This window comes from Chinchilla lanigera, unplaced genomic scaffold (genome assembly GCF_000276665.1).
Source record: "Chinchilla lanigera isolate Chin_1 unplaced genomic scaffold, ChiLan1.0 scaffold00040, whole genome shotgun sequence".
NCBI lineage: Eukaryota > Metazoa > Chordata > Mammalia > Rodentia > Chinchillidae > Chinchilla > Chinchilla lanigera.
Window position 1 is genome coordinate 16,722,984 of NW_004955441.1, and position 16,675 is coordinate 16,739,658.

At 38.7% G+C, this 16,675-nt stretch overlaps 1 protein-coding gene across 8 annotated transcripts in view; it reads right to left on the bottom strand.

Moving 5' to 3' along the window:
- Window positions 1–16,675, bottom strand: part of Nrxn1 (neurexin 1) — a 947,027-nt gene that overhangs the window by 492,007 nt on the left and 438,345 nt on the right. For 5 of the 8 annotated variants that reach the window (XM_013517619.1, XM_013517621.1, XM_013517620.1 and 2 more), the window contains 2 exons: window positions 12,288–12,314; window positions 11,250–11,369 (listed from right to left, as the gene is read on the bottom strand). In XM_013517619.1, coding sequence (XP_013373073.1) covers window positions 11,250–11,369; window positions 12,288–12,314 — 147 coding nt within the window. The remainder of the gene's footprint in view (window positions 1–11,249; window positions 11,370–12,287; window positions 12,315–16,675) is intronic. The other 3 variants (XM_005391018.1, XM_013517623.1, XM_013517622.1) reach the window with 1 other exon arrangement.

Below are 16,675 nucleotides of genomic sequence, written 5' to 3' on the forward strand. Positions count from 1 at the left end.
GTAGGCAATGCATTTCCGAGGAGGTGGCATTCACAACGCCGGCATCAGCTTCTCATACTGCATTCCATAGATCAATTTTCGTTTCATGAGATTTAATTTTAGGAACTGTAGATTTTTATCTCTAGGACTTTAACAACACTGAAAATGCTTCCAGGTTTTGATTTACAGAATTATTGTCACTGTCAATAAAAGGAATATGCCTGACACCAAACCCAGTTTAATTACTTCTGTGATGTCTCCTGTGGCTGAGAGGAAATGGCATTTCTCTGACACTTTTCTGTTTTTAATTTAGTAAAATGGAGCACTTCCCCTGAATAGGGCCTAGGAGAGAGGATCTGGGACTGAAACCATCAGAGATGGACTCTGGGTTTCGCAATGCTGTCTTGCTCTCACTGTGCGGTGATCACATGCATTTACAGCCTCAGTTCTGAATTCCTTCAGGTTGGGCTTTCAAGACCCCATAGGTATTCCACCTGCTTTCCTGTCACTAGCACCCACAACTTTAAGGAGGGGAGGTTTAACTTGGCACATGCTTTCAAGGGACTCAGTACACGCTGGGATGTCTCTAAGGCAGAAATATCACGGCAGAAACATGTGGCAGAGCAAAGCTGTTTAACTCATGTGCCAGCCAGGACACAGCAGAGGAATAGTGTGAGAGAGGAACAAACAGGCATGGGGTTGTATGTGGTACCCAAGGTCATGCCTCCAAAGCCCATCCAGACACATCCAAGGGCGCTCTACTAACCTGCTATTTCTTAATCCAGTGAATTTGACATAACACCTGACATCACATTAAAGGTCACATCCCACCCCTTGTCAAGTTCCCACTCAGACACATCCCCTTAAACCATACTTTGTTGCTAAACAAAAACAACAGCAGTTCATTATTCTCCCTAGCGCATTCAACTACCCCACCTACAAATGGAAACAGATGAACCCCTTCCCCAAAGTCTCAAGAGTTCCAACATTTTCCAAGTCCAAGTTTCTTCTGAGTCTCATGGAAAACTCTTAGCTATGAAAGTCTGTAAATATATATTAAAAAAAAAATTCACATAATCCCAAGGAAATAATGGCACGGGGTGAGCATTCCCATTCCAAAGGAGACGAGTATGAAGACAGAAAAAAATCAGATTAAAAAAAAAAAAAAAACCCTTAAACTTGGCAGGCAAAACATTAAATTTCATAGCTCTGTGTGTAGCACCCCAGGCTCCTGGTGGTAAGCCGAGATTTCCACAGATCTTGGATGATCTGTGCCCGCGGCCTTGCTAGTTACATTTCACATGCCCTCTCTCTGGGGTTGGCTCCACCCACAACCTCCTTCCCTCAGTATGTTCCATATTCCGGGCATCTTTGAACTCCTGGGGTATCCACTGCATCTTTGGCTTCGTTCCCATAGTTTCATGCACTGCTGTGTCACGTGCTCCTTGTCTAGCCTCCCAAACCTTGCTTGTAAACCTGGATAGAAGCCTCCCTGACCTTACAACCCTTGCATTCTGCATGCCAGTAAAATCAGCAGCATATGGATGACAGTAGGGTCTTCTCTCAGTGGCAGTACTAGCCACACCCCTTGGACCATGGCTATGGAGGCCTCTGCGTGCTGGGGTGGGAATGGTGAAATGAAACCCAGGAAACCACTTCTCTGAAACATCCTGCTCAAGCAGGTATCCCAGGGGCTATCTTTTCAACTGAAAGGTTTATAATTTTGTACCCTTCAGTGCAGTGGGTGGGGTCTTGCTGCTTTCTGATAAGCCTTCAATGTATCTTTCTTCTTATCCCTGTACACATATTTGGTTTCTCTGTAATGTCACTATTCTATTTAGCAACTAAGTCTCCATTGGCCCTATCTTTATACATGATACCTTCTGGGCCAAAATTTAAACTTTTCAAAATTTTCTACAAGCCTTTTTCCTCTGATTCTCATTACAAATCTCTGTAAAAGCAGTTAGGAGTACCCATGATACAGCCTAAAAGTTGGGCTGCCTTAAAATGTCTCTGCCAAGTTAATTAGTCAACCACTTATAATCTCAGTATCCTGCAAAGTCTCAAAACGTGGACAAAATATAGGTAAGTTTCTGCCAGAGTGTAACACACATGGTCTCTAGCCATGTCAATGGAGTCCTTGTTCCCAACCAAAACCTCTTGATGTTGGCCTTTAATGTCCACATTCTTATCAACATTCTGGTCTTCTAGGTTCTGATCAGAATCACCCATCAGACACTGTGTACTGTACTCTAAATCTTTTCTAGCCCGCATCTCCAAACCTTTCTGAACTCCCGCAGTAAACCATTTCCAAAGTTGTCTAAATCATGTGGTTATAACCACTCTAACCACACATTGGTTATCAATTTTATCTCTCAGTTGTCTTTCTATTGCTGGGACGCAATTCCTGACACCCACATCTCTACAGAGGAGAGTTTGAATTTGATTCATGGTTCAACGGATTCAGTTCATGGCTGACTGACTTCAAGGACAAAATATCATAGCAGAAGTCTGTGGTGGAGCAAAGCTGCTCAGTGTATGGTGACCAGCAGGAGAGCATAGGGACAGTGGCAGAGAGAAACATGAGAAAAACCTTATATACCACCCCAGGCCACACCTCCAAGTCCTGCCCAGACCCTCACAGTAGCGTGCTTTGCTAACTGCTAGGCCTCTCCTAATCCATGAAGACAACATGTCAGAAGTAACAGTTACAACATGCACACATGTTTTCTGGGATATCCGGCATCAAGTCATGACCTGGGGAAGGTTTCTCAACAAGTTAAGCAGCCTGCTTTTACCCAGCACTACCCACAGTGCCAACATTGTCCTGAGCTGCTGGAATCCAGATGAGGCCGCGAAAGCTTCCAACAGGACAGCTGCCAAATCCCAAAATACACAGCACATCATTCAAGTGAAGAAACCAAGCAAAATGCATTCTGTATTTTCTGCTACATATTCCATCTGTTTGTCTCCTGAAAGGGTCATATGTTATGTATTTATAAGACACATTCGCACCTACATGAACAAAGTCTCCACTGTCTCCTTTAAAAACGCAGCCTCCTCTTTGTTCACGACCCAGTTTTTAAAACATCTTTCTGTATCAGCTGATCCTTTTATGAAACTTGTTCCATTCTAAAATCATTTCAAGTTAAGAAATGTCTTTGTGCCTTCCTGTCTCACCGAGTCCTGGTGAGATTAAGCCTCCCACTCTTTCGGTCATTTTCTGAGAGATATGAATCTAGATCATTAGAGTCATTAAAATCATACACTCCATAACACCCAGAGTTAACAGAGCATTCTTGTATTTTATGCTGCTGTTGAATGCTACCAGAGAGGTAAAAATGTATGATAGCACAGAGCTGGAGAGAAGACTGTAATTCCTTCCCGTAAAAGAATTCCGCACTCTTTAATTGCTACAGTAAATCTCATTAAAGACACAGAATGCTTTGCTCGGGGAAGAAAAAAGGATCACTGGACATGGCACATTTTCTTCACAGCAATATTTTTCCTGATGCCATGAATTATCCCTTAATGCAAACACAACATTTTTCTTACTTCTGACCTTTTCCTGGATTCTAAATATTTCTTGAGAGCATCCTTTTCTTGGAGGGTTCTTGGTCTTTACTCTTGATCTTGTAGTAAATTTTCATGTGCTCAGCTTCATGCATTCTCTTACGCTCCTCCTGAATACCTTCCAAAGACTTTCAAAGGCCACATTGCTAACCTCTGACTTTGATTTATTTTCTTTCTGCCTCAACAACTATATAAAGAAAATACTGAAATGCAATTAACACAGTGAAACACTTGGTACACAGTCACCGGTCAACACAATACTGAGTCTAGGCTGCCTATTTCCCACACTATCCATTGTAAATCTGATTCCAGCAAAGGAACTTTGGGAAATAGTTTGCCTAATTTTATGATCAAATATTAAATTATTATTTTTCAAAGGCTGTCATAGAAAGATCACAGGAAATTCCCATCTCTCTTTCATAATCAGTACCTTTTTATAATAGAAGTGGAAGTTGATGACAGCATGTCTTTGACAGTTCACTCTGGATTTCTAACTCATCTTTAAGATTAGCAACGGAGCAGCTGAGGAGAAGCATGTGTTTCATGCAGCACAAGGCTTAAAATTAAACTGAAGAGCACAGGGAAAAGTTTCTTAGTGTTAGATTCCTCTCATTATTAAAATTTGATGCTGGCGAATTTCTAAGGCATTGACTGTGAATCTATCCCTATTTGGGAGCCATTGTGAGGTGCACATTAGGATATTTCCAAGTTCTCTTTGTGCCAACAATTAGCTTTTTCTGCCCAATCAATTGCTGAAACTATCCATTCCTCAATAGTCTTATTTTCAAATTAAAAACTAACAAGATTACTTGAATATTAAAAGGGTAAAGTTTATAAGATGTAAACCACGGACTGGCGATGTAGCACAGTGGCACAGCGCCTGCCTGGCAAGTGTGAGGCCCCGAGTTCAATGCCCAGTGAAGCTCTCAAGAAATATTAGGAATCCAGGAAAAGGTCAGAAGTAAGAATAATGTTGTATTTGCATTAAGGGATAATTCATGGCAAAATTAAATAAATAATTAAATAAAATAAAATGTAAACCACATGCATATAATACTTATTAGGTTGATATTAACATTAAAATGTATTAGTGTGGTCTACATGAGAAATTTTTGTAGTGTGTCTTAAATACCTGATACGCATATCTACAGCAAGCAAACGCTGCATATAACCACCTACCCCCCATCCCATAGTTCCTTCCAGATTCAATCACAATTGCACATTTTTAAAATAACATATTTTCCAAGTCCAAGCTAATTTTACTGAATCTTCTAATCCTCTACAATAAAAATACTCATGATAATTTGATCCCATACAGTGCAAGAAGCGTTTGACAATCTGTTCTCTTCACATTTCTTTTTTGTTACAAATGGATATCAAGTTATTTATTATTTAAACTTACTTAGCATTAGGCAGGATTCTGAAAATTCTATGTGATTTATCTTCATTTTGTTCCCAAGGGCCTTGAGTACATCATTTTTGGGGAAGTAAATTCCACTTCAAAAAGTAAAAGTAAAACTGAAGGTCTAAAGTTGTAAATATGAACATGTAAGAGTCAGGCAATATCCTTGCTCTGCCGTCCATCCTGCACCTGCTCTGTCACTTAGGCAGAAGGCAGGGCTACATCCCTGAGTAAAATGTGCTCACACAGAAAGAAAAGCATCTGAGGGGAGGCTGCACTCACAGATCTCTTTGAAATAGTATCTGTGAAGATTAGAATCATTTTGATCCTTGGGGATAGTTAACCACAGAGATTTGCAAAACGTTTTCTCACTGGAGCCCTGGTTAGTTGAGTTGTTGTGTGATATGATAGCATTAACCGCAGTACTGCAAACAGCAGAGGCTACTTCATATCTGAAGGAAATCTGGAATCGAGAGTGCTAACATGCATGCCACATGAAGGGCCAACATGGCCAGAGTTTCACATTAGTCATGAAATTAAAGAATACAAGCACGAAAGTCCAGGGAAGACCTTCCTCCTTCTCAACTTCTAGGGGCCAAACTGGCAGCAGTTACCCGGGGTAAAAGGCTGCTTCCCCTATTGGTCACCTTGCTGCCACACAGTAGTACAGGAAACGGATTTGGATGATTCCAATGCAGAATACGTTTTGGGGATCCTTCTTCCTACTTTAGCTTTTCTTACATAGATACAGGCTGACGCCATCCTCTAGTTTCCCAGTGGTAATGTGGAAAGACAAATGTCTCCTTTCATGCTTTTATCTTACATCTATTACCAATGAGAACAAAGATGAATTTATGTAAAATAGTAGAAGATAGCACTCTTATTAGCTATTACGTTTCTCTACCAAATAATGTGCTTTCTTTTGTGTCTTTTACTGCATTTTCTAACTTTGTATGAACAACATTTTCATCCTTCATAGGTTAACCTGAGATGCATCTGATCTGTTTCTTAGAGACAGCTTTTTCTAAGCAGTTATCAGTAAATATTACTGAGGAATTGCTTTAAACAGCTTAAAGGCTACTACCATTTAGAAATAAATGCTTTCAAAGTTAATAAGACTCATCAACTCATGATGAAGATATGGCTATGGACACCGCTAGTTGTGACACTGGGTCCACCCTCAAATGGTACCAGGAGTAAGTCAGCCGGAGGCTCACTCCTACCAGCGGCTCTAAATGGGAGAGAAGTGACTTGTGAAGCCAAGGTTTCTAAATAGATGTAGTGAGTCACCAGATATTGATGCTCAGACACTGCATATTGGATTCTCTTTTCAAACAACAAAAGAAGACAAGATGCAAAATTTAAGATATTCTTAAATGCCATGGTAAGAAACCTCGGTCCAGTGTCTTCCATCTTTGTTTCAGTGAATATCTGTAATTCCTACACAAAAGACACAATAAATTCCTCTCAGAAAGATTTTCCTTTGGCAGAGTTTAGAGTTTTGAAAATAATCTTTTAGTAGCAGAGCCCACATTCTCCTAAACTCTAGCACCAAAATAACAGCACTCTGACATATTACTCCTGTACGGTAACAGACACTGCCGAGGCTGAACTGTAAATTCAGCACACTACATTTCCATATGGATGTAATGTGACCATGTTATTATGTTCACTACTTTCCGTGAGATCATAGCCATACTCAGCCTCTCCAAGATGGCACTAAATTAGCTAATATGGTCACATCCTCTCTGGACCACCGGGTAAGAGCAGAATGGGGTTACTGGTTAACACACTTGTTTGATAATGACGAGTTGGTGTAAAATGTATAACCTTAGCATAGGCTTTGGGATACAGTAAGCATCCAGTAAATAGTCCACCAAAGAGAAAGCTCACAAAATGTCTATACATGAGGGAGAGCAAAATATTGTCTCCCTAAGATTTCAAATGAAGAAGAGGTAATATCCAGCATACAGAACCAGGAAATTTCCATGAGATGAAACAGTTTAACAGAGGTTGCAAAGGAAATTATATGAAAAGAGTGCCTTCCAGGTGGAATGACAGCATTCCCTTGGCAGGGAAATGGGCATGTGCATGGTGAGGAACTGGCAAGGGCAGTGGTGTGCAGAAAGCCATGAGGAGGAAACTGGCAGTGACAGCATATGGACAAGGTTCCGCAACAGGTACACACGGAAATGAAGGCTGGGATCTGATCGTGAAGGTTTATGAACCCCTGACAGTTGATTCTAGAAAATAATGTCAGCCGCTGAACTATACTAGAAATCTTGCAAGGTTCTTGCGTACAGTCAACATTAGGTTAGTGAACTCCCATTGTTACCAACTGCACTCAACAGGCTACGAAAAACACTGGACTTACAGCCAAAAGAAACGCCACCCCTGAAATAAGCACATGGACTCACAGTGAGATGGGATAAGACCAAAGGCAGAAAGTGCATGTTGGAAAACCATGGCTGATAGCACAAACTCAGTGGAATCATAGGGGGAAAAACATCACCACTGTTTAAGAGAAGAAACTCACGACATTTAAATCAGAGGACAGGAAGAATGGAATTAGTAAAGACACAGGATGATCAGAGGAGAAAGCAGAAGGAAGGGGAAGGTAACCAAGGAGAGGCTCCAACAAGCTGCAGAAATGATGTAAAGGCTTAAAATTTAGTAGTAACTTGGAAGAGGAGTTAAAGAATTAAGAACACACACACAAGGGGCTGGGGATTTAGCTCAGCGGCAAAAGCGCCTGCCTGGCAAGCGCAAGGTCATGAGTTCGGTTCCCGGTACCAGAGAAAAACCAAAAAAAAAAAAAGAACACACACACACACTGTTGTTTTTGTTATTGAGTAGATGACTCAAATGGCTATTTTCTACTGGAAGAAAGGTTTTTCACAAACACACTTCTTTAAACGTAGCCTTTGGCATCTCTTTAAGTAAGTGCCTCTTTTTTTGAAAGATTCCTTTCTATTCACTTAATTAGTATGATTTATCCAAGATTACATTTACAAGCTATAAAGTATTCCCATCTTCCCACTGTTAATTATATCTCCAGGCTAATATAAATAATGTTTTCTAGTTATGCTAACCACTCCTTTAAACTTATCAGATATATGACATTTAGAAGTTCTATTTTTGGGAGGAGTTCTTCTTTATAATGTGGTGTATTCTTTCTCCTATTAAAAAGAACTGTCTGTATTTGTTCTTTGTTTGTTTTTTTCCTACGAAGTTGGAGGCTGCAGTAACAGAATTTACAGATTAAAAAACTGAGCCAGAAACAAAATGTCATTAAGGAATAAAAGGATCTGACTGACTTTATTTAAAAAAGAGTCAACCTCTACCCCAAAGTGTTTTTGTTAAAAATCCAAGGAATTATACTAATTCTATTTGTGTAACAATAGAAAAACAGTGAGACTCAGAAATAAGATTCATTTTAATCATTTTAAAAGTGGGGAAAATGTGACAAGACACTTCAATTACCACATTTTCAATTTGTATGTCTCACAGTAACACTTATTATTTTACCTTCCACAAATTACGATGGATGTAAAAATAAGTTCTACTTTCAAATATAAATTTTACCTGCACATTCTCATCACCAAGACACTCGGATGTGCAAATCAGAGAGCCAATTTCACATTTCCAGAAAACCCAGTTACAGGTAATGATTTCATCAAAATGCATGTATTCTGAGAGCACTCCAAAGTAATTTTAATGCTGATTTGTGCAAAAGGTGTATCAGGAGACACATTTATTGAATGACATTTATCTATTTACAAGAAAATAACAAATAGCCTTATCATTGCCATTACCACTATCACCCAAGAGCAGCATTCAAATAATTTTCTGCAAAAAATGATCTGAAGTCAGCATGATACTTAAGGGTGGCTCTTGATGTTCCCGTAGGAAAAGTCTAGCAAATACATACAGAAAATCGTGTTATTCATATTTAACAAGGAGATGAGGACACATGAGCTGACAGACCCACATAGCAACTGTTTTGTAAAACAAGGAACCTAGATTAAGCAAAGTTTGGCAGAGAATATTTCTTAGCAAAATAAAAAAATAATTTCATACCCAAAAAGCCCTCTCAACTACCACATGTAGGCATACATCTGTCAGGATTGCTTTCAGGATTATAAATTTGCCATAATAAAACATAACAGATTTTAGACTGCTGGCTGTCCTTGAAAACACACTGATGGCATTTTCTATGTAGTACGAACAAATGCAAGAAGCTATTGCTCTGGAGAGGTAGACACATGTTGTTACTAAAGCATTTACAAAGTTTAAGTATTGCTTTTGTTTTTTGTGTATATATTTACATTTACTTATTTATTTATTTATTATTTATTAAGTCTTTGCATATGGTTATTTATGTAAACCAAAGTGGACTTATCATTTTGAAGTGTGATTTGACTTGTAGAAATACTGTTTGCAAATTTTCATTGCTTTGGGTTTACTATAACTCTAGGGAAGATGACATTTGTAAAATGAAGATCAGATATTTCTCCATCAATGATGCATGGTCATTAAAGGGTTTTTTCCAAACACGGTTTGGGCTTTTAATATGCATCTGTTGTGTTTTCTTCCTATAGCCAATATTTTGGAGTGAAAACCTCAGACAGCTGGAGAATAGTACTATATTTTATCTGAAACAACTCTGTTCAGTGGAATATTTTAGCCTGACCCCCCGCTTTGATACTGAGATATACCAGTCACTGACGAATAGTCTAAATGGACAAAAGTTTAAAGGAACAAACTCTGGGTTTTTGTCAAATCCCACTCAACTCTAGCCTCTGCTGTGAAGCACACACATTCAATCATCACATTCCCTGCCCCAGCATGCTAGAACTTTACATGTTGTAGTGTTTACAACATAAAGCATGCACTCTATAAACAGGAGGCTGTGTCAGGATATTCTTTGCATATAATATGTTACTTGCTTTGGAAATTCTTTTAGCATTTTGATTAATTTGTGTAAAGCAAGACCTATTTGCAAGTTAAGGAAACAAAATAATAAATAAACAATGAATAAATAAAATTCCCTCCCAGACCCCTCACAGCAGTAATAATAATATCAAATAGGCACTAGCAGAATATGCCGATACGCTGATGCGGTGAGAATGCTGTGTTTCATTGGCCCGCTTCTATTGTGAAACCAAAGGGGCAAGAACTCACAGATAGATAAAACACAAGGACGAGTCTTGAAAGATAATGACTAAATGTATTTTTTAAAATAAAAGTCATCTGTGCAGTTGAATGGATGTAGAATGAGTAAAAAGCATAAGACCTGTAACCATTCGCAAAATTCACAACCAACGTGTCATCTCACGAAACACAAAGCAAAATCAAGTTTCAAAACTGAGTCGAGAGGTATCCCCTGAACAGGGAGTTTACACCCAGCGGTGAGCTATGGTACTGCTGAAGACAAAGCTGAATCCCTCACTTGCTTCGTGTTTGCAGGTGAGCAACTCTGTTGTACAGGGGCAGAGGCAGACCCCATTCAGGGCTAGCGTGCGGCATGAAACGAGGCTGTCCCCTGCAAACGTCCTAGTCACACAGCTCCAGCTGAGACCGCAGCCTGCGGCCAGCCTGACAGCACCTCAGTGGAGAGACGATCACACGGGCAGAGAATGGGGCAGAGAAAGACCATGGGGATTTGGTCCTGCAGGTGTCTTCAGGGGCCACAGAAATAGAAAAGGACGGCCCTGGGGGTGGCGGTGAGTGGATCTGACCGCGGAGTTCACTGAGGATGAGTCACCGCTCCATTAGATACCATCCCAAGTGTGTGACGGCTGAGTAAATAGATCATCAGCGGCATTGTATCTAAAGTCCTAAAACTGCATAGATGCTCACATAACCAATACCATTTATCTTCTTACCTTACCTAACCTTTAACAAAGCATTAATCACTTTAAGGACAATCTCTATTTTGTTGTGGGTTTTTTTTGTAAGTCTTTTAAATAAATCAATTTGTACTGTTAGAAAAAAAAAACTGTAAGAGAACTGCCATACAGGAAATGTGGAAGTTCTTTCACACAAGATGACCATGAATAATAGAAATAATAATAATACAACAATAGAAAAGTAAAAGATTACCATCACAGCACTTAGCTAATGGAATCCCTATACAACAGTTTAATACATGAAAATTTTCCTTTTTGCGTAAACAACTGTGTCTCTTGGCAGTGAATTCGAGGCCGGATAAGAACGCCCACACCCAGTCCCTGGATATCAAACGGCAGCGGACGCAGCAGAGAGCATTGCCCCGTCTTTGGACAGTACTTACGGTCATTGCAGAGCGGCCCGCTGAAGGAAGTCATGCTGCAGTCGCAGCTGAAGCCATCCCACTGCTGCAAGCACACGCCCTGGTTGGAGCACGAGTCCTCCTGGCAGGTTGTGCTGGGACCTAAAAAACATTCCAAAGGAAACTTGGGTTCTTTAAACAACTTCACAATATTTTGTGCACTAGCTAGATCACATATAGTAGTTGCCAACACCTCAAATTACAGGTCCAAACTAGTTTTGAAAGTTATTGTTCACACACCTGAATTAAGGACTAAGAGGCTGTCACATGAAGGTTTTTCTTAAGTTTCAAGAACAGGAGAAATACATGATAGCAATGAACTAAGCCAACAAAGGGGAAAAGCAAGTGCGTGGCTGCTGGTGTGGTCCTGGTGGCAGGTAATCTCATTGTCTGATCAATAGTTCTCTGTCAATATTTGGTTTTCAGAAAATGAATGGATCTCCTTCACTTCAGACCAATGAATAAAGACATCATGAGAAATGGAGATTATAACTTCATGAAATTGAGGTAAAGATTGGCAAAATAACCAAAGTGAGTTACGCAGAAATGCCCGAGAAGTTCCAAAAGCTTTCTTGGCACAAACTATGGACAAAATTATGATTGTTGCGTGTTTTGGATAGGTATGTTGGCAAGTATCACTTCACATGCTTTACCGATCACATGCAATTGAACATAAAATGAAAAACTCCATAAAATGGCATGCCCCCGTCGAACATACAAGTAAGAAGAATGCTAGTCTGTTTTTCAAGAGTCAGAAGTAGAACACCAAAAAACAAAGAACTAAAAAAGTATGATCAAAGCACTAAAGGCAATCACTATACAAACATAGTCAAGACTGAAAGCCTTTATGCAAACTATGCTACAAAATGAAGTTTCTTGCACAATGTTCAAGAAGTGAAAAAAAATATGAAGTCTAAACCCAAATAACAGTTACTGCGGACGTGTAATAAATGTTATTTGAGGGTTTCCATTGTGTAGTGCGGGGTTTCAGTCTTGTTTTAGACATACAGGGCTATCTACCTTGCAAGTCAGCTTTCATCAATGCAACTTTGTCAGCAAAATAAAAAAAGCAAAATATATTAAATGTTAGTAAGCAATACTGAAATGGGGCAAACACAGAAGAATGTTCAGATTCAAAAAAGCATGCTGCTGTAAAGGGGGAATGCTATGAACGGCAAACAAATTAAATCTAACAGCCATAAATCTTCAGAGAAGCAAAGAATGAGGAAGCAGTAATTTATTAGAATTTCCCTGTATATATGCATATATACAAGTATAATGGTTAATTGAGCCAATGACATGTAATGAAGGAAAATTAAAAGGGCCTTTTGTAGTTTCGCCTCTCTCGGATAGATATGAATGCCTTGCTAAGGGACAGTGTTGCTGAATGGGAACGTGCAGTACCATTTGTCATGTGCAGATACAGTGAGACTATGGTCTTAGCAGAGCAATTACCTTTTTCTATGTTCTCCCTCTAGAACTTTTATCTTTCTCTTGCAATTAAAGCTTAAACCTGAAAAGCTAGCCATGTGCTGCTAACAGCTGGACATTATGATGACACCAAACTACCAATATATATCATTTCTGTGGGTGAAAGTAGTAAAGATGGAGAAACAAACTGGTATACTATTCCCCATAAACCCTACAGGGTTTTGGTGTGCAGAACGCACCCTTACTCTTACAGTAGGATGTATACCACTTAAGGGTCTCAAAGTGTTGTTGGCACTGTCTACACCTTCAGAACGGTCCTCAGCTCCGACCACCTGCCCTGTGAATAATTATTATGGTAACACCTGACTAGTAAAACTTAGAAAGCGGCGGAAAGAACACAGTCCACCTAAACAGCTTTAAAGTGTAAATAAAAGAAACTTTCCAGTAAACACCATTTCAGGGTTTTGTGAATTATAAAAGTGGACACCAGCCTGATTAGTTGCTGATAGCAACGGACTTTGAGGTCCTCGGTTTAGTGAATAAAACTGAATTATCTGCAATTAAATTTTATAAAAGGATGTTTTTGGAAAATGGCTTTTAAACACACACCTTACAGTCATATTTCTATGACAACTTTCTCAGTAAAGCTATTCTTCCTAGGAAATTATTGAACTCACTCTAACCTATATGAATTTTCATGAATTTAAAAACACAATATTATAAATTTTCATAGTATAATAATAATTGGCATATAATAATGATTAAAAATAATAATAGTTTTAAAGTAGTAGTAGCAGCAGTAATAATAGTAATAATCTCCCAGGTCTACAAGACCTAAGAGCTTTTATTGTTCCAACCTATAAGAGAAAGGTGATCTACTGATCTTTATCTTGCACCACTAAAGACTGAATATAGTCAGTATTTTTTAAAATAAAATCTCTCCAGCCACTCTTCCTTCACCTATTCCTCACAGGGATGAGCTGGGAGAGGTGGTGGGTGTCTCATCTGAACAAGAAGCCGCTTTGTCAGTGGTCATTTGCTCCCTGACCTTCACAGAAGGTAAGAGCGGCAACAAGAACTGATGAAAACTCAGCTTTTGTTTTCCAAAAATCATCATAAAATGCAACTGTTAGGCAACGCTAACCTCTAAAAAGAGGAAAACTACAGTCCTAGAAGTTGCCCATATTATAGAGCCACAACTCAGAATTCCTGTCAAACCTCCATGTGAGCACAAAGACATGCTTTATTTTTATTATTGTTCCCATTATCACAACAGTCTTTGCATATCCAGGCATTACAAGAGAATGCATACCTACGCCTGACAAGACACATTTTTCAAAGTACTCACCTTCTAAAACAATACTTAAACACTGACAGGCATTTGCACAAGACAGAGCCTTAAATTTATTTTCCCTTAGTTACATAATGTTCCTTTCATTTTATTACTGACTAAAACTGGGAACAAGCCAAAGGACATTTGTATTAAGTGATTTTTAAAAGGATATGTCTGCAAGGAAAAGGAAAACAGTGGTAAAACCATAATGTGTGAAAGTCGAAGGGACGGTAGAAGACATGGTTAGATGCTGGGCTTTCAAGGAAAGTAAGCTTGTGTTTGAAACTCACATCATCCACTTATTGGGTGAATAAACCTAGGGATATCACTCTACTTTTCTGAGGTCTAATTTACTGATCTAAAGACAGTACTGTAATACCTAATTCATAGTGTTCTGAGGATTGAATAAAATAGCACATGCAAACTTGTGGGTGCCATTGCTGATGCAATGATAGCATCCTTAAATAGGACAGTATTTCTGTCACTTACAGTCCAGGGCTCAGTGTTATGGGTCCACAAAAGCGTAGTGAAAATTTTCAGACCATTTCCAGAGAAGGTACCTTGACTTTAGTGAGCCTGCTTTTCGATTGGTTATTAGGGTCTTTTTGCCTGTTTTATTCGCAGGACAAAGTCATGCAAGGTAGTAATTGTCAAAGCATGGGGCACACGGTGTCAGTACCACTTGCACTTGTTAGACATAAATTCTAGGTCCTTATCTCAGACCCACGGTGTCAAAGCCCTGCTGGTAGTATCAGTAATGTGAGTTTTAGCAGTGCATCAGGTGATTCTGATAAAGGCTAAAGCTTGAGAAATATTAATCTAGGTGCAATGTATTTTATAAATAAAATCAACTATTGCCCACTGAAACATGCTGACAGTAAAATGTAGCGAGTGATTATTGAGGGAAGGTCAAAGACTCTTTTGCATGCCAGAAGCTTAGAGATTTGTGCGTCTTACTGGACAGGAATGACACGGAATCTTGACACTCTTTCTATTCATGTGGAGGTTAAGTGACTCTGATATGATTTAGATGCAACTTCCTTGAGATATCTTTAGAGAGGTATTTTATCAGCTATCTACAATCCTAAAAACAGGTGAATCTCATCAGCTAGACCTATGACCGGTGCATGGAAGATCATTCTTAGAAGACTTCCAGGGCAGGAATAATCCTAAATTGAGCGCTGCTAACCTTGGTGCTGTGATGGAGGAATTGGGGAAGTATCAGGGCAGAAAGGCAGGAGCAGGGTAATGTTCTACGACTAATGAAAAACAGGATGAAAAGCGGTGGAATTAGTAAAGCTCAGATATTTAAAAGTTCACATGTAATGAAATAAAAGACTCAGTGCCATAATCTCCTGAAGGAGTCCAAATTTATGAACAGTAGCTTAAGGCTACCCAAGGGGATCTGTGATAAATCGTCATAAGCAAATTGCTTACTAGATGAGGTCGGAAAACAATTACAGCAGCATTATCACAAGTTCTCTCTGCACTTCCATCTTTCTCCCAGTTACTTTCCCATCCATCCACTCACTAACATGAGAGTCAGCCGTAAAGATCCTGTGTGTTTGCCTTATTGTCTACATCGTGGGGATTTAGCCGTGACTATGCCTATCCGCCTATGTTTCTTACAGGTGAAAGAACACTAAACAACTTGTACAAAGTATTACTTTTGAAAAAGATTTTCCAAAAAGGTTTTAGTATGTTTTCCTTAAAAGCTAGGTAAATACATGTATATTCTAGCTACTTAGATCATTTTTAAGAACTAAACTTATATACCACATTCTTATACCCATCTACTAGAGGAAATTATTCACTTAATCATTTTATTTCCTTTACTAAACTGGCAGGAGAAGACACATAATTTCTCGTTGTTTTACAAAAGCATATATCAAGGTTTGAACTAAAGAGAATAAATATGACACTAGAAAATGAATTCAATGGTGAATTCCATTAGTATGTATATCTTCCTGTATTATTTCAGCAAAGTTTGAATTTCACCTAACTTTTTAGAGAAACAGATGCTTCAGAGAGAGAAAAAATATATTTTCAAATTAAAAAGTCCATGTAGTTAAGTAACTGCTAAATATAACATCAATATTTTGGCTGAGAAGACATGATTCATAATCTCCTGGGGGACAGGAATTCACATTTGTTTCTTCTTCTCCTACATAAAATTTCCTTATGAATCAAAATTTTTCAAAACGGACCAAGTTCAACATTAAAGGAAAAGCAACACGACTCGGGATAATGTCATTAAATTACATGTATGGAGGGAGAATTGGCCCAAATAATCTAAGGTGTTAAAGAGAAACTTATCTAAAATAAAAGTAAATATCAAAACTATTCCTATTACTCTGAATAACTACTACTAAGACAACAATATAGAATGTATTAATTATTGTAACTCTCTACTAACCTGTTTTAAAGCTCTGTTTTATTGTTATATTTTTCCTCTTTAAAATAAAAAGAAAATACTCCTACAGATCTTGGTCTGGTAGAAGGGAGGGTATTTAAATGTAATTCTGAAGTGTGGAATATTAGCCTTGAATAATATATGAACCTATTTTTGCCAAAACAGGTAATATACTGGATACATACTTGCTGGCAGGTACGTTCAAATCAAAAAGTGATTCCAAAATGGGGT